Below are 19,141 nucleotides of genomic sequence, written 5' to 3'. Positions count from 1 at the left end.
CCTCCATTCGGCGACGGCCTTCATTCCTTCGTGGAGGTTGGTTTTGGCAGTGGCAGGGTCCTTGGTGAGGGAGAGGATACGCTGGGTGTTTTCGGCGTATGAGACAATGTTGAGGTCGTTCGATTGGACAATGTTGGCAAGCGGTGCCATGTAGATGTTGAAAAGGGTCGGGCTGAGGGATGATCCTTGGGGTACGCCACAGGTGATCTTGGTGGCTTTGGATCAGATTGAAGGGAGGCAGACTCTCTGGGTTCTACCGGTGAGGAAAGAGGTGATCCAGTCTAGGGCTTTGTCACGGATCCCTGTGTCATGGAGGTGTGTGCGTAGAGTGTGATGGCAAGACGGTGTCAAGGGAGGCCAAGAGGTCCAGGGGGCTGAGGGCCGCCGTTTAGCCATTGTCCAGCAGGGCACTGTTGTCGTCGGTGGTGGCAATGAGGGAGGTTTTGGTGGTGTGGTTGCTGCGGAATCCAGATTGAGATGAGTCCAGGGGGTTGTTCTCCCCGAAGAAGCAGATCAGTTGCCTGTTGACAATCTTCTCAATGTTTTTTGCCGGGAACGGGAGCAGGGAGATGGGCCGGAAGTTCTTGAGGTCCTTTGGGTCCGCTTCGTGTTTCATGAGTAGGGCATTGAACTCAGCGAGTTTCCACCTCTCCGGAAAGGGGGCAGTGTTGAAGGAGCTGTTAACGATCTTCCGGAGTTGGGGTGCAATGATGGAGCTTACTTTGTTGAATACGTGGTGAGGGCAGGGGTCAGACGGTGAGTGGGAGTGGATGGTCTTTATGATTCTGATGGTGTTGTCATCATTGGAGTGGTCCCAGGAGAGCAGGAGGCCGGTGTGGCTGGAGGGGGGTGAGTGTGGGGTGACGGTGGCTGTTGGGGGTTCTGGGTGTTGAAGATGTTGTGGATGTCTGCGATCTTGCGCTGGAAGAAGGTGGCCAGGGAGTCGCAGAGGTCTTGCGATGGCAGGATCTTGTTGGAGCTGGAGCTGGGGTTAGCGAGTTCCTTCTTGATGTTGAAGAGCTCTTTCCTGTTGTGCGTGTTATTGTTGATGCTTTCCTTGAAGGAGGTCCTTCTGGCGGGTTATTCTTGAGGGCAGTGTGGTTGTCCGGTGTCTGCTCGTGGTGCCATTTCTTTTCGAGTCTGCAGCAGGTCTGCTTGGATGCCTGGAGGTCGGTGGTGAGCCAGATGGCCCTCCTGTTGGTGCATCTGTTTGAGGGTTTCTTGATCGGGGCAAGAGTGTTGGCGCAGTCGTCGATCCAGTGTCTGAAGTCATGGGTGGGTATTTTGGTGTCGGTGGGGTCGGTTGGTGGGTCTTGGGCAAGGGTGGTGATTAGCTGGTCTTCTGTGAACTTGTTCCAGCTTCGGTGCGGGATTCATCACATGTGATTGTGCGGGGTGCGTTTTTTGAAGGAGAAGTCGATGCAGTGGAGGTCGGTCTAGTCGAGCTCGCTGGTGTGGCTGAAGGTGACGTGGTTGCTTGTGGAAAAGATGGGGTTGAACGTGTGTCTAGCGGAGTGGGTGGATGTCATTACGAGCTGTTTGAGTCCGAGGTTGTCGAGCAGGGTGGTGGAATTGCTCTAGTTGGCATTCTCAAGGTGGAAGTTCAGGTCTCCGAGGAGGATGTAGTCTGTCAGGGCAAGGGTGTGTCCGTGCTGACGACGTTGGTGAAGTCGATGAGGTCCCAGAATTTGATGTTATGCTTGTGTACAGAGAGGTTGTTGGCTGAGCCCCATTAGCACCCCATGACCACATTCAGGGCAAAATATGCCCCATAGAAATACATATTAGCAAGATGAATGTTGTTCATCCTATTCAGATTTGTGAATGTTTCCAATGATTTTTGCGCAAGCACTTGTAAAACACCAGCATCACACAGACTTCTCATAAAGGATCTCAATGGAACCTTCAAAATGAGCCTCTATTACTGCACGCTCAGGGTGAAAAGTATCAGATGAAAATAGAGACAGATTATCACTAAATACAACCTCACCACCCACATTGGCGCCCTGTCTGGATCCAAACCTGGCACTGCACGAGAGTAGCCTGATTTCACCTGCACTTCTAACATATGACCACTGGATGTCAGTAGAGCTCCATTGAATGATGCCGACTTTGTAAACCCTTACACACTCAAGCAGTTACTCTGCTTGTTATGTACAATATTCAGTGGCGTAGCCAGGGGTGGGGGCTGTCTTTACCGGGCGGCATGGGTGTTAGGGGCAGCGCCTACCTCACTCCTACCTCCCATCTCAGAGCGGCAATCTATAGTAGGCCCTCGCCCCTGCTCTTCAATCGGCATCTGAGGGGTGGCAACTGGAAAGAATCACACCTGCACCCCCCTGCATGCACTTTGATGTGGCTGCAGTGGGGTGGCAGACACAGGGACTGGCACAGGTGGCCAAAGTGCCAGCCATGCCAGTGACAATACGGATAAATATGATGTGCTGACCTCGGGTCAACCGAGCAAGGCGTGAGCACGTCATCACACCTCTCACCCTTCGGAAGAGGTGAATTTGTAGTTCTGGTCAGACACAGATGAAGAGGCTTCCTGTGCTACAGATGAGTCACAGGGCAGACACGGGTGGAGAGGCTGCCTGTGCTACAGATGAGTCACAGGGCAGACACGGGTGGAGAGGCTGCCTGTGCTACAGATCAGTCACAGGGCAGACACGGGTGGAGAGGCTGCCTGTGCTACAGATCAGTCACAGGGCAGACACGGGTGGAGAGGCTGCCTGTGCTACAGATCAGTCACAGGGCAGACACGGGTGGAGAGGCTGCCTGTGCTACAGATCAGTCACAGGGCAGACACGGGTGGAGAGGCTGCCTGTGCTACAGATGAGTCACAGGGCAGACACGGGTGGAGAGGCTGCCTGTGCTACAGATCAGTCACAGGGCAGACACGAGTGGAGAGGCTTCCTGTGCTACAGATGAGTCACAGGGCAGACACGGGTGGAGAGGCTTCCTGTGCTACAGATGAGTCACAGGGCAGACACGAGTGGAGAGGCTGCCTGTGCTACAGATCAGTCACAGGGCAGACACGGGTGGAGAGGCTGCCTGTGCTACAGATCAGTCACAGGGCAGACACGGGTGGAGAGGCTGCCTGTGCTACAGATCAGTCACAGGGCAGACACGAGTGGAGAGGCTTCCTGTGCTACAGATGAGTCACAGGGCAGACACGAGTGGAGAGGCTGCCTGTGCTACAGATGAGTCACAGGGCAGACACGAGTGGAGAGGCTGCCTGTGCTACAGATCAGTCACAGGGCAGACACGGGTGGAGAGGCTGCCTGTGCTACAGATCAGTCACAGGGCAGACACGAGTGGAGAGGCTTCCTGTGCTACAGATCAGTCACAGGGCAGACACGAGTGGAGAGGCTGCCTGTGCTACAGATCAGTCACAGGGCAGACACGAGTGGAGAGGCTGCCTGTGCTACAGATCAGTCACAGGGCAGACACGGGTGGAGAGGCTGCCTGTGCTACAGATCAGTCACAGGGCAGACACGAGTGGAGAGGCTTCCTGTGCTACAGATGAGTCACAGGGCAGACACGGGTGGAGAGGCTTCCTGTGCTACAGATCAGTCACAGGGCAGACACGGGTGGAGAGGCTGCCTGTGCTACAGATCAGTCACAGGGCAGACACGAGTGGAGAGGCTTCCTGTGCTACAGATGAGTCACAGGGCAGACACGAGTGGAGAGGCTGCCTGTGCTACAGATCAGTCACAGGGCAGACACGGGTGGAGAGGCTGCCTGTGCTACAGATCAGTCACAGGGCAGACACGAGTGGAGAGGCTTCCTGTGCTACAGATGAGTCACAGGGCAGACACGGGTGGAGAGGCTGCCTGTGCTACAGATCAGTCACAGGGCAGACACGAGTGGAGAGGCTGCCTGTGCTACAGATCAGTCACAGGGCAGACACGGGTGGAGAGGCTGCCTGTGCTACAGATCAGTCACAGGGCAGACACGGGTGGAGAGGCTGCCTGTGCTACAGATCAGTCACAGGGCAGACACGGGTGGAGAGGCTGCCTGTGCTACAGATCAGTCACAGGGCAGACACGGGTGGAGAGGCTGCCTGTGCTACAGATGAGTCACAGGGCAGACACGGGTGGAGAGGCTGCCTGTGCTACAGATCAGTCACAGGGCAGACACGGGTGGAGAGGCTGCCTGTGGTACAGATGTGTCTCAGGGGAAGACACATGTGGAGAGGCTGCCTGTGCTACAGATCAGTCACAGGGCAGACACAGATTAAGAGGCTTCCTGTGCTACAGATCTGTCACAGGACAGACACAGGTGAAGAGGCTGCCTATGCTACAGATCTGTCACAGGACACACACAGGTGGAGAGGCTGCGTGTGCTACAGATCTATCACTAGATAGACAAAGCTGAGGAGGCTGCCTGTGCTACCGGTCTGTCAAAGGGTAGACACAAATGGAGAGGCTGCCTATGTACAGATCTGTCTCAGGGAAGACACAGGTGAAGAGCCTTTTTGTGCTTCAGATCTATCACTAGATAGACACAAATGGAGAGGCTGTCTATGCTACGGGTCTATCACAACAGACACAGGTGGAGAGGCTGCCTGTGCTACAGATCTGTCACAGGGTAGACACAGGTGAAGAGGCTGCCTGTGCTACAGATCTGTCACAGGGTAGACACAGGTGAAGAGGCTGCCTGTGCTACAGATCTGTCACAGGACAGACACAGGTGAAGAGGCTGCCTGTGCTACAGATCTGTCACAGGACACACACAGGTGGAGAGGCTGCCTGTGCTACAGATCTATCACTAGATAGACAAAGCTGAGGAGGCTGCCTGTGCTATCGGTCTGTCAAAGGGTAGACACAAATGGTGAAGGTGAAGAGCCTTTTTGTGCTACAGATCTGTCACTACATAGACACAAATGGAGAGGCTGCCTGTGCTACAGATCTGTCTCAGGCAGACACAGGGAAAGAGTCGGCCTGTGCTACATATATCTGGCACAGGGCAGACACAGGTGAACAGGCTTCCTGTGCTCCAGATCTGTAACAGGAAATACACGGGTGAAGAGACTTCATGTGTTACAGGTCTGTCGCTGTGTGCTACAGATATGTCGCGGGATAGACACAGATGGAAAGGCTGCCTGTGCTACAGATCTGTCTCAGTGTAGACATGGGTGGAGAGGCTGCCTCTGCTCAAATCTGTCACAGGACAGACACAGGTGAAGAGGCTGCCTTTGTTATAGATCTCTCTCAGGGTAGACACAGGTAAAGAGGCATCCTCTGCTACAGATCTGTCTCAGTACAGACACAGGTGTATAGGCTTCCGGTGCTGCAGATCTCTCTCAGGGTAGACACAGGTGCAGAGGCTCCCTGTGCTACAGATCTGTCTCAGTACAGACACAGGTGTATAGGCTTCCAGTGCTGCAGATCTCTCTCAGGGTAGACACAGGTGCAGAGGCTCCCTGTGCTACACATCTGTCAAAGGATAGACACGGGCTACTTCTGTTACAGGTCTGTCTAATGGTAGGCATACATAGAGAGGCTGCTTGTGCTACAGATATGTCAGAGGGCAGGTACAGGTGAAGAGGCTGCCTCTCCTACAGATATGTTGCTGAATAGACACAGGTGAAGAGCCTACCTGGTCTACCGCTCTGTCATATGAAAGACACAGGTGGAGAGGCTGTCTCTGTTGCAGATCTGTCAAAGGACAGACACAGGTGGAGAGGCTGTTCGTGCTGCAGATCTGCCAAATGACAGACACAGGTTTAGAGATTGCTTGTATTCTCTGGGCAGACACGGGTGAGAGCCCTTTAGTGCAGTCCTGTCAAGTGGCAGCCTACAGAGCTATTGATGCACTTAAAAAGAACACAGGGTCCATGGAAACTACACAGGAGTAACCATGTGCCTGCTACACACATTCATGTTCCCACAGCCCCTCCTGCCATTAAAAATATAAGTAGAGATGTGACACTCTTGTCACACTTCTAGGTAAAACTGAACATGTAACTCACAGCAATCATTGTACGGTGTCCATCTGTCTGTCCTATCAGTGAGTATCCCTGGTAAAGAGTTACTGCTCAGCCACATGCTTCATTCATTTTTAAATGGGTTACTTACTCTAATTTAATCAGTTCTTCAACCAAGCTTGCTTTCTGTCTAGGAGACATCCTGGCAAAGATTACTCCATTCAGAAGAAACTGGAAGGAAGAGAAAAAAGAGTACAGGTTACTCTTTGCAATACAACAGGATCCAAGTGTTTTGATTTATAATAATAACTAGCAGCCCGCCCCGACGTTGTCCGGGTATGAAATAGAAATAGAATGTGTGTAATGTGTGTATTTGGCAAGGGCAATTTATTTAAAAATCTCGCGGTAGACAACATGTTTTGTTTCATTAGAATAGGGACAGTGAAGGCCCAGCTGCAGCCCTGGTTGAGGTTAGCAGGCACGTGTAATTGGTGTAGTGATCCGCCGCCTGAGCCCAGCTACAGCCCTGGTTGAGGTCAGCAGGCGCGTGTAATGTGGCTGGATGAGAGAGTTATCAGCCGCGGGTAAATCCGTTTAATGAGAGAGGTGAGTGACAGCGAGTAGGAGAGGCTGCAGTAATTATCCAAGCAGACACGCTCATTTGCTTGTTCCCCCGCTTGAGGACCAGATGCAGGCCTGTTTGATGTTAGCAGGCGCGTGTTCCCCCGCTTGAGGCCCAGCTGCAGCCCGGGTTGATTTTATCAGGCGCGTGTAATAAGTGTACTGATCAGCCGCCTGAGCCCGGCTAGAGCCCTGGTGGATGGTAGCAGGCGCGTGTAATTTCGTTGAATGAGAGAGTTCAGTAACAGCACGCCGGAGAGGCTGCTGTAACGTTACTTACCAGGCCTCCAGGTGAACGCGTTTGTCACGCCCCCAGCACATGGCCACAGCAGACGATCTTCTGATTAATGTACAACCCACATGGCATGAAGGGCGGAACGTAGCACACGCCCCCAGCGTGCCCGTTGATGCGGTGCAATTGCGTTCACATGGCATGAAGGCCGGACACACGCCCCCAGTGTTTCTCATGCCCCTAGCGTGTCACGCCCCCAGCGTGCCCCTTGATGCTGCGCAGCAATGTAATTGTCGTTTGTATGTATGACTCACATGGCATGAAGGGCGAACACACACCCCCAGCATTTGTCACGCCCCCAGCACACGGCCACAGCCCACGATGCGATGGCCGTACCACACGTCCCCAGCGTTAGTCACGCCTCCATCCCACGCCCACAGCACAACGCAGACACGCCCACAAGGGACTACTTTGCTGGCACGGTTATTTTACCTTTTAAATGTATAGAGGAGTTGGCCTAACAGCTAAGGCGCTCAACCTCGGACCTGGGGATCCGGGTTCGAGTCTTGGAACAACGCCAAACATCCTGTGATTCTGGGCAAATCACTTAATCTCCCCGTGCCTAACAAAAATTAATGTGTGTCCTCATGTAAAGTAACTGGTGCTATGTAAAGTGCTCTGATACCTGATTCAGTTCGGGTCAAGTTTGCGCTATATAAAACTCTGCAAAAAAAATTTTTTTAAATATGGTGGCCATCTGCATAGCCTATGTCCTTCTGCTGCAACTGCCCTTTCCAACGCTGTATTGGGTGTTATGATTGGTGCTGTGGTTACTGAGATTACCCGCCTCAAAGGTTTGGGCTCTCTCTTAATAATATTAGTATGGATTATGTTCTTTTGACCAACCTCATACCTGAGGAGGTCCATCTGGCGGTTACTAATGACTGAGCCTACTCATCTCTAGAGGAGCCTTTGGTCCAGCTAGATAGATTGGCTGTGTGGGCTAAAATCTATTTGCATTTTTCCATAGGAGTTGTGATTCCTGAGGTGCTGGAGTTGGCACAGTCCCACCATGACTGTGTCAAACACCCAAGGTTCTAACCTTGTTTCCATCTTAACATGTCGATGTGGGCTATGACATCTCTGAGAACCGCTTGCTTGTGTTTGAGGCTCCATTGGATGTCAGGGTTCTTGAATCCAGAGTTAGCAAAAAACACTCTATTGGCAACCGTGGAACCTTTCCAAGGTGAGAAAAGCCAGAAATGCACCTCTGTGGCCCTGTTATTCGGGCAGCTTGGTACTCAATGCTGTGGCCTGCTCGTTCCTTTTTCGAGCCAAGCGGTCTTCGGCCTCTCAACAAATTCAGTGAATACGATCACTTCTTCCCCCATGACCTCGAAGGGTGGTACCCTTCATGCAAGCCTGGTATGAGAAATGTCACAGAACAGACCTGTGATATCGCCTCAACCGGAATGCTGTAATATCTTATCCACCCGAACCGGGGGGACACATTTCCAATTTTCCAGAGGATTTTTGTACCTGGCAGCCAAGGTGTTGCTGAATGTAAGAAATATCATGGCTACCAGTAGATTTTGGGACCTATTTCAACATTTTGCAGACCGTTCACAGGGCCCCAACTATCAAAAGAAAACGGCGCTCCACCTCTGGCTCTTGGAGTCCGATATGTAGGCACAGTGCCTTTCTGTATTGAGGTTGGTGTTGCTCCCTTATGACTCACGGCCCCAAAGAGAGGACCAGTGAGGGCCCGAAGCTCAGGTCCCAATCTATCGACAAGTCCAGGAGCTATCTGAAAGCAGCCTCTTCAAGGCGCGTTCCTCGCGGCCCCACACGGGGCTACCTCCTGTCTGCTCACCGCGGTCTCAGGAATCGAGCCGCGCCTTCTCATCTGTGACCACGTATTCAAAGTCGAGAGCTCCTGATGGTCCTTCATTGAAATGTTGCATCAGTGACCCCTTGTCCCACCCAAGACTCTGCAGAGATGTTTCATGTGTGTATTTGGAGCAATTGCTTGCTGGACACGCGGTAAACGACCCACACAGTGGATACCAAGCCATGACCATGTCACTCTATCCCCTCCCGGTGCGCTCAAGAGTGTGAGGGTCCCAGAAACACTCCTGGACATTTCATTGGATTCATGCAGAACACAGCATTGTTGCCAGATTGTCTTTCATTCCCAGTTTTCTGCATCAGTGAGGCGGCCAGGCCTGGCAGGTCCCTGTGGGCAGGACTCACTTGTTCCTATGCAGGGTCCATAGCCCTGACCTGTGACCTGCATGTATTATAGGATTCAGGGCCTGCAGGGTTCACACTCGGAGGAGTCCCAGTGTGTGTGCTCTCCTGCTCATCCTGTGACATTGTCCCTGTGACAGACCCTCTGCAGGGACCCCCAGGGCAGCGCTGGCCCGGTCTGCAGCCCATACTAAGGAATCCCTTGGGAAGTAGCGTTGGCAGCGTTTACTGGGCTAATGATATTACTTTAAAAAAGGGACCTAGAAAAGGCCCAGCAAGAAGTGATGACACGTGACGTCTGTGTGAGCATCACCGGGCGCGCCGCTGCAGCGCCGGGAACCTCCCTGCACCACGTGGAACGAATCAGAAGACCGTCACGGCTTATACTCCAACATATCATTACCTGCACTGTTATTATTGATAATGCAGGTTCTAGTGAACCCCTAAGCATTATGCGGCACCCGGGAGAGATACCCCTCATTATGCGTTTTATAGAAACAAGGGGAACCCAACGGATAGCTAAGGACCATGGGTATAACTTTGTTATAGGAAACAATGGCGCCTAGCTTATTCAACATATGTGCAATGTAGTATAGGAACACAATGGAAACTATACGGCTTAAGATATCCTGAACCAGCCGGGACAGGAATTTATTCTCAAAAATCAATGTCAAATATACAGTACAATAATAACATGACACAAGCCTGTGCCGTACCAACAGAGGAAAGGGAAGATAGAGGTAGGTTGAAAAAAAGGGGTGTATTTCAGGCAAGGAAAGAGAGCAAGGACAGGGCACTGCAGAAAATTCAAAGATCAATAGCAGTATCGCCTGGAGTGGAATGTACACAAGCTTATTAAACAATAATGTAAGTGTCAACCCACTCTTGGGTGTCGACGTTTCGATCCCTATAGCTCAACTAGATGAATGGGATCATCATCAGGACTTATGCAATAACAGAACATGCCTGAATGAGATAAGCCTCTATGGTGCGAGGGGAAGCCTCACAATGGAGGTTTCTTTAACTTCTAGGAATAGGCGGAAGTGGTAGCGCCAGGCAAGCGGTTGTGTGTCCACGCGGTCTTAGGTGGGGTTCAGTCAATGTGTTATTTCGGTGGTTTAAAATCTCAGCGCCCGTCTGTGTTTAAGTCGGGTGGCCGCACTTTCTTCCTCTGTATGCGAGCGAGGGCCGGAATTCAAAATTAAAGGCACCAGTGGCCATGTACTCCGGGAGTCAACAATGTGACGAGCGTGCGGAAGTCACAAATGTGGCTTGCATCGCCCTGGGGTCCAACAATGTGGAAATCAAGCGTTAGTCATGATGTGACTCGCCTCTCCCGGGGGTGCTCCGACAATGCCCAATGTTGGAGCACCCCGGGAGAGGCGAGTCACATCATGACTAACGCTTGATTTCCACATTGTTGGACCCCAGGGCGATGCAAGCCACATTTGTGACTTCCGCACACTCGTCACATTGTTGACTCCCGGAGTACATGGCCACTGGTGCCTTTAATTTTGAATTCCGGCCCTCGCTCGCATACAGAGGAAGAAAGTGCGGCCACCCGACTTAAACACAGACGGGCGCTGAGATTTTAAACCACCGAAATAACACATTGACTGAACCCCACCTAAGACCGCGTGGACACACAACCGCTTGCCTGGCGCTACCACTTCCGCCTATTCCTAGAAGTTAAAGAAACCTCCATTGTGAGGCTTCCCCTTGCACCATAGAGGCTTATCTCATTCAGGCATGTTCTGTTATTGCATAAGTCCTGATGATGATCCCATGCATCTAGTTGAGCTATAGGGATCGAAACGTCGACACCCAAGAGTGGGTTGACACTTATATTATTGTTTAATAAGCTTGTGTACATTCCACTCCAGGCGATACTGCTATTGATCTTTGAATTTTCTGCAGTGCCCTGTCCTTGCTCTCTTTCCTTGCCTGAAATACACCCCTTTTTTTCAACCTACCTCTATCTTCCCTTTCCTCTGTCGGTACGGCACAGGCTTGTGTCATGTTATTATTGTACTGTATATTTGACATTGATTTTTGAGAATAAATTCCTGTCCCGGCTGGTTCAGGATATCTTAAGCCGTATAGTTTCCATTGTGTTCCTATACTACATTGCACATATGTTGAATAAGCTAGGCGCCATTGTTTCCTATAACGAACCCCTCATTATGCGGCACCCAGGAGAGAGGTTCCTGGATGTCCCGGGGTCACTCTTCTGGTATTTCTTCCCTGAGGACTTCAAGGAACTTTATAAAACCCTTCCGAGGTGCCAGGGATTAGAAGGGCCTCGCGCTGACATGAGCAGGGTGCATGAAAATGTAAAACACTTCCAAGGTGCCGGGGGTTAGAAGGGCCTCGAGCTGACATGATCAGGGTGCCTGAAAAGCTGACGCTCCCTTTAGGGAATATTTTAAATGTAACCTCTGTTCACTTCGATTTCTCATCGCTGTGTCAAGATAACCTATGAATTTCCATCGCTGAGATGGCGCGCACACGGTTGTGCTAAGACGAAAACAGGGCGGAGACGTCAGCAGTTGTAGCGCCTCGATGGGTCTTGGTCTCTACGTGGCGCTACTTCTGCTGTGCTGTGCATGCGCAGACACCCGCGGCTCTGCCTGCAGGTTACACGTTTGGAAGCAGGAGTCTTACTCCAGGGATGGAGCCCTGCTCCTGTGGGCCTCCCTGGCGGTCCACGCCACCCACAGCGCCTCGGAGCCCCGCTTCACGGAGGAGCCTGGGCCCGTCTCCTGCGAGGGGTAGGAGAGCAGTGGTACACTGCAGGGGGGCTGTGGGAGGGTTCCTGGCCGCTCCTACCTCTGGGCATGTCCGACCTCGCAGGGTGTCGTTTCCGCGCTCCTGGCCGCTCTTGGCTCCTGGATCCTGGCCGACCTGTTTACTTTACCAAAATGTTTGACCCATGATGTCAGCACGCTCGTCATTAGCGCACACGCCCACCTCAGAGATGGCGCTACTTGCAAGGGACTACTTTGGCAAAGAACGTACTTTGACCTTCTATATATATTTTTTTTTTTGGTATATAGCCTATGTCCATCTGCTTACCCTGACAATTCCAATGATGTATTGGGTGTTTGGATTGGCGCTGTGGTTCCTGAGTTTACCCGCCTCAAAGGTTCCCAGTTCTCTCTTTATAATAGTAGTATAGATAATTACCACAGATAATGGATCATCCATATTTCCTCATAACACCTATAATTCCTCAATTATACTTATTGTATCAAACTCAGAATGTTGAAATGCTGAGTAGATTTGACAGGATTAAAGCCTGTAACCATCAGCTTGCAGACAGGCATCGCCTGTTAATAACATTTGAAACTCACCGATTGTACCCTGCACTGGGATTGGCTATGGAGACTCTTGCCTTGTGGTTTCTTGAGAAATGCATTCAAGATTGGACCCTCCACAGGGATTAGCAGTGGAGACGCTTGCCTTGTGGTGTCTTGGGCAATACTCACAAATTGCACTAGGATTAGCTGAAGAGACCCTTCCCTTGTGGTGTCTTAGGGAATGCACTCATCACTTCCTCTGAGTCTGCTGGAAGCACATCCATGCCTTCTAATGGGGGAGGCTTCCTGCCCTCTGAGGGATCTGAGGCTAATGAACTAAAGATCCCTGCAATGACCCTTGTAATGAGAACTGATGCTGAGGTGAAGACTCTTCTTGGAGGTGGCCTTAGTCTAAATGGACATTGGTCTTTGACTCTGCGACCACAGCAGGATCCATGGTGCTCTCCTGTGCAGAGGGCTGCCTTGTGTTGTCTGCTTGTGTCTTAGCACTCTGCATTCTTACCTCTCATCAGGCCTCTGTATATGCATGGATTGCATGAGGCACTGACAGAGGCTCAAGGTCTCTTGAGACTAGTGCAGCATGAGCACTACTTGACCTGTACCTAAGCATCCCTTTTGTATTTCAGCCTTAGCTCACCCCACCTGCCAATGATCTTACTCATATATTAATCCTTTAATGGTATCACGTGACCCGTGACTGTCTCTCGCATAATGAGGCATTGGGGCATTAGTGGTAACTCTTAGCATACTCCCTTGGCATGACAGCACCCCTTTCTGAAGTTATGTTGGGCTCAGCTGAATAGTGGTTATTCGTAAAATAATATGGACGTCAATGCCATGAATGTGCACATTACATTTCATAATGCTATTGATTCTTGGCAAAATATGGACACCCATGACGTGAGGGTGCCCGCGTCTTTCCAACTCCAGCAGGATAGTGAGGATCATTAGCACATTCTGATCAACCTTAGATGGCAGCTCTGGGCCTGGAGTCCATGGCATGAAGATTTCCACAAGTGGCCTACAGTGAGGGGGCAATGACTCAATGAATCAATCAGTAGATTTACAGAGCACTACTTGTCACCCAGGCACCGGCAGATTTTTGTATTTATTTGCACACACCACCCGTTACTTGTAATTAAACCTGCAGAGAACATAAGTAACAGAGGCCTTGTAAATATGGTTGTCGTATAACCGAACAACCCATGACTTTACTATGCATGTCTTTATAATGTGGTTTCAAAAACAAACATACCAGTACAGTGCACGTCTTTACCAGGCATGTCATTACCACATGCATTACCATGCATACCATTACAACACTTCTTTACAAATATTTTAAAATGCACTTAATTTCAGAAAAGTTTGTAAATTGAGGCAGCACACTACATTTATGTTTTAGAGTAAAACATTAATAAAGAAATCATGTTGCAATGCATTCAATACCTAAATAAAAGTGTTTCCAATTATCACGTTTGTACAGTAGTCCTTTCTTTTTTTAACCCTAGCTGCACAACCTGTCCCTAATTAAAATTGCTGTTTTTCTATGTGTGCAAGGAGAAATAGCATATTTGTTAAATCAACAAAATAAAGATACATTCTGTCACATTATTATTCACTTTGAAAAATACATTCCAATTCATATTTTGATTTGAATTATCGAATACTACCTACAAAATTTATAAATTCGCCCAGCCACCATTTTGTGGTACACTGACTTCGCTCGTGACCACAAACTTGAAAGAGAGGAGGAGATGAAAGACATTTGCTGTTCACAGACCGCTACCTATGCATACAGGGAAGTACAATGTTTACAACAAGCACCTTTCGAAATTAACTTGCTAAATCTTGTAAACATATATTATTGTATTTTTCTAAAAAATTCACAGATTATATCCAGATTATCGCCAGACTTAATTTTGGATAGAGTTACTGGAGTGCTAACAATGTAAGTCAGTTTAGTAATCATTATTGCAGAAATTAACTTCAGAAATAAACTCAACCTTATAATTATTGTTATTATTTTTTGAAAGTACTTTATTAGACAAGTATTGGAGTACATTAATTACCACAGGGCAGGCGCTTAACAGTGACTGGGAGCAAAATTACTACTCTAACTCCACCAGGGCAGATGTTGGAGAGTAGCTAGGGGCCAAATTTACTATTGTAGCTCCACCAGGAACTCACCTCAGTGCAGGTGCTGGACAGTGGCTGCGGGCCTAAGTTACTATTCTAACTCTGCTGGGTACTTACCTTGGAACAGGTGCTGGAAAGTTGTTGGGGGCAAAATTACTATTCTAACTCAGCCAGGTACTTACCCAGGGTAGTTGCTAGACAGTGGTTGGGGACCACATTTACTATTCTACCTCCATAGGGTGCTTACATCAGGGCCGGTATTCAACAGTGATGGGGGAAAATTAATATTCGAACTGCCAAGTACCTCAGGACAGATGCTGGACAGTGGGTACGGGCCAAAATGTCCATTCTAAAAATGTTGAGTACTTAACTCAGGGAAGGTGCTGAACAGTGGCTGGGGGGCAAAATTACTGTACTAACTCTGCTTGATATTTACTTCAGGGCAGGTGCTGGACAGAGGCTGGGGGTAACATTACTATTCTAACTCTGCTGGATTCTAACCTCAGGGCAGGTGCAGAACAGTGGATGAGGGCTAAAATTACTACTCTAAGTCCGCAAACTACTTAACTCAGGACAGTTTGTGGACAGTGACTGAGGGACAAAAATACTATTCTAACTCTGCCAGGCACTTACCTCAGGGCACATGCTGAAGAGTGCCTAGGGAGCAACAATAGTATTCTAACTTCACCGGGTACTTATTCCATGTCAGGTGCCTGACAGTGGCTGGGGTCAAAATTGCTATTCTGACTCCGCCAGCTACTTACCTCAGGGCAGATACTAGAGAGCAGCTAGGGGGGAAATCATTATGGTTACAGTATAAATTATTTCTATTTTTCTATTAAGCATACCTTACAATCACTTCGAAGAATTTGCAAATCTACAAACTGTAAGTCCAAAACATACCCTGTGCATGAAAGGACAAAACCTTTCCATGTAAATATGGTTTTAAAAAACTAAGCGTAACCAAATCTAACAATGTTATTTCTACATACAACAAAAAGTGCCACCAGAAAAGTTTGCTTCTTTACAGTGGTGTTAAAACAAAATATCACTGTCAATAAACTGTTTTTAAAAAAAACTTGCAAAACCATTTTCCCCTGCAGTTACTTTACGCACCAGAAAACACAGTACAATTTCAAAGTTTCTAATCTTTAATGTTATTTTCTTTTAAAAAAAATTACAGACCATACCACAAAACTTCTAAACCTACAAGCCATCCTCCAAACAGCCCAAAGAGAAAGGCATATCACTGCCAGAAACCAGACTACAAAAGATTAAATATCATCTCATGTAAAAATTAATTAAAAAATGTGCATATAGAAATCATTAAACATTCTTTTCACATGTACATAGTCTGAAAAGCAATTTTCACACACATTTTAGCTGAAAAAATATTTCATTTTTTTCCAAAATCAACGTATTTGCAGGTGCATTTGGAAAACACAAATGTAAACACATTTTGTCCACGTAATATTTAAAAAAAAAATATCCCTTCTTTTTTTCTACAGATAATCCAAAAATGGCATCAAACAAACTAGCAAACTTACATACAGTTCCAGAAATGTAATAGGCTGCTCAAGCATGGTGGCTATCTTTATTGTAAGAAGAGATTACCTGAGCCCCGAAGTCAATGGAGGTGTGTGCAGTATTCTTCATCCCATTGCAAAGGCAGAACAGTTACTCTGGGTGACAATGTGGAAAGGACCACATGGGACAACAACTCTGCCTCTGCAATGGAGAATGAAGTGTGTGAAAATGTACAACACATGAAAATGCTTGCGTCCACATCCAATGAGCCCTGTGGCTTAGATTTGAGGGAGGTATATAGGTATCCCATAACATTCCCATGCATGCAACTTGTACTGTGCCCACAATACCCAGCCAAAGGTGAATGATACAGAGGCAAATACAGGCAAGTAATTTTCAAAGTGTAACACCACTACCTATTCTGATATCAAAATCCCTCCTGAACAGATTCTTACTCTAATCCATCTTTCCTGTTGCATGACAACGAAAATCTTTCAGAACATTATTCATATTCAGCAAAACTCATGACCTGGTAACCCTTGAGAATGATGAAAATTGCATATTGGATGGGAATTTTAAATCCATACCTCATCCATTCACCCAAATATACATTATTCATATATAACATAAATAAATCGATGGTCCCTTTGGCTTACAGCTTACTCCCTGACCAGCAATCCTTGAAATTAACTGAATTTGTAACACTGATAAAAACCAAAACTGTATAAAAGTCCTAGGAAATTGACTCGGAATCAACAATGATTCATACTATTTTAAAAATTTACCCTGACACCCAAATTCAAGGATTTTATTGGGGTATTCAGACAAAATATCAAGTAAACAATATCGAGCTACAGAAATATAGATTTTTAATATTGTGATCCACAAATATCATGATGCTGGAATGTTGTTGACAAGAACATTGATTTTCTAAGGTAAGTAATATGGATGTTAAAAATATCTATGTTTTTAATATCAATGTTAAAAATATTAATGTTGTTAATATTATTTACAAAAATATTGTTGTTAATATTGTGTTTTCAATTATTTTATATATTTTAGTATATATTTTAATTGTATATGTTTTAAATTATTTGTATATTAATTGTTAATATTTTTAATATAGTTTTTTAATTTGTAATTGTTTTCATATTAATTGTAATTGTTTATTGTAATTTTTAGTGTCATAGCGGGCTGTGGGGTACAGGGTGAAAAGGAAATCAATTGTAATTACTTAATTTGTTAATGTTTAATTATTTACCTGACAATGAAATATGTTAATTGTGTAATTCATTTATTGTTTAAGTTATATTTTAGGTGCAGATAGTGGGATTTGTGGAGGTACAAGGTGGGAAGTAAATAATAATTAATTAAAAATAAATATTAAATGTTAAAGAATTATAATTATTCAATTGAAAATTTATTATGTAAATTGAGCAATTAGGATATTTTTAGATGTGTGTTGTTTAGTTTATAGAGGTATAGCGTGGGAAGGTATTTAACTAATAATACATTTAAAATAATTTCATTAAAAAAAATGTAATGTGTTATTTGTGTTATGCTTTTTTATTTCAATTACATTTTAATTGCTGGCTGTTATGATTGTGAGAATTCAGAGCCTGATTAGGATGGCGGGGAGACTGCCACCACCAGACATTTGGTGGCAGTCTCCGTCATCCGTAAAGGCCCTTCCAACCTCCGCATTATGATGGCAGTAAGATCGTTGGCGGTTGGGTGGTGGTCGGAAAACCCGACCATCACGACCCCAATGGGTGGAGTGAATCCAAGAGCCCATAGGACTGCCCGCTATCCCCTGAATGGCGGCTGTGCCTGCCAGACACTTTCGTGGGAAATCTGAAATCTGTTTCTTCCTGTCGTTCCACGGTGGTTACCCTGCCATGACACGGCTGGTAGAAACAGATTTGGGGGCCCCCCCTTTGCCACTGGGCCTCTGACTCGGGCCACATGGTGCCTGCCATGTATGCAGGGATATGTACAATGTCTATGCACCACATGTCGTAATACAAAATAGGGGCATTGCGACCACCGCAGTGGCGATCGCATCTTATCCGGTGTGTGGGACTGCCTCCTTGTAGGAGGGCAGTCCCCATTACAAATTGATGTCTGAAGGACTTCATTCCTTTCACCATCGTAATGAGGCCCATAGTGTGGTATTTTAATGACATTAATTATTTGTTTTAATTGATAATAATTATAAAAAAATGTAATAATTATGTAATATGTTTAATTTTAGTTAAAATGTAGACTTATAATTTTACAATTCAAATATTTATATTTTTTGTTAGTTAATAGAGTTGTTAAAATATGTTATTTGTTTGAAATTAGCTACTCTCTCTCTACTGTTGCACCAACTGGAGTGCAAACAGTATATGTTACCCCTCCTGAGCCCAACGCTTTTCCTAATGTTGCATAGACTGGAGTGGGTATCATACATTCTTCCCCTCTGAGTCCAACATGTTCTCTACTGTTGCTAAGACTCGAATGGGATTAGTAAATGTAACCCCAGCTGATTTCAACGCGTCCTCTATTGTTGTACAGTCTGAAGTGGGAATAGTATATTTATTATTTATATAGTTTAATTTGTTATTTATTCAATTACATTGTTATTATTAATAATATTTGATTGATATTTATTAATGTTTTATTAATATTGCTTAGTTTTTACAATACCTTAGAGTATTAAATCTATCTGATAAAAGCAATAGCAAAAAAATTGATCAACAAACTCAATTTTCAGGTATTTAAATTACATTTAATTTGAAGACAAAAAATGCTGGAAACGGTATATGTGTATGTGTCTATAATGCAGCCAAGTCCTGAAACAACCTTCTCCTTTAACCCTGTACGGCTCCCTCGCTGGCAGACTTCAGAAAGATACTCAAGACCTAGCTATTCAAAACAGGCTCTGTGCTCAGATACCCCTAAGGGTGACAGTGTTGCACACTAGAAATGCTGATTGTTTTTTTGATGTGAGAATGTTAATAGACAGTATGACATATTTTTAAAAAAATATTCAAAATAAATTAGAGGATGTATGATTGGCAGTGTGAGTTAAAAGGTGATGAAGACACTTTATGAGTGTTTGAGTATGCTGCAGTTTGT

General features: G+C 46.6%; 1 protein-coding gene across 1 annotated transcript in view; it reads right to left on the bottom strand.

Annotated features, from left to right (window-relative positions):
* LOC147684254 (putative cation-transporting ATPase 13A4) overlaps positions 1 to 19,141 on the bottom strand; it is a 356,830-nt gene that overhangs the window by 77,905 nt on the left and 259,784 nt on the right. The window contains exon 21 of the mRNA XM_086944652.1: positions 6,084 to 6,163. Coding sequence (XP_086800778.1) covers positions 6,084 to 6,163 — 80 coding nt within the window. The remainder of the gene's footprint in view (positions 1 to 6,083; positions 6,164 to 19,141) is intronic.

The sequence above is a fragment of the Lissotriton vulgaris genome, chromosome 11, assembly GCF_964263255.1.
Source record: "Lissotriton vulgaris chromosome 11, aLisVul1.2, whole genome shotgun sequence".
Taxonomy (NCBI): Eukaryota; Metazoa; Chordata; class Amphibia; order Caudata; family Salamandridae; genus Lissotriton; species Lissotriton vulgaris.
The sequence above is the reverse complement of the archived record's forward strand: the minus strand, read 5'-3'. Positions and strand labels throughout refer to the sequence as shown.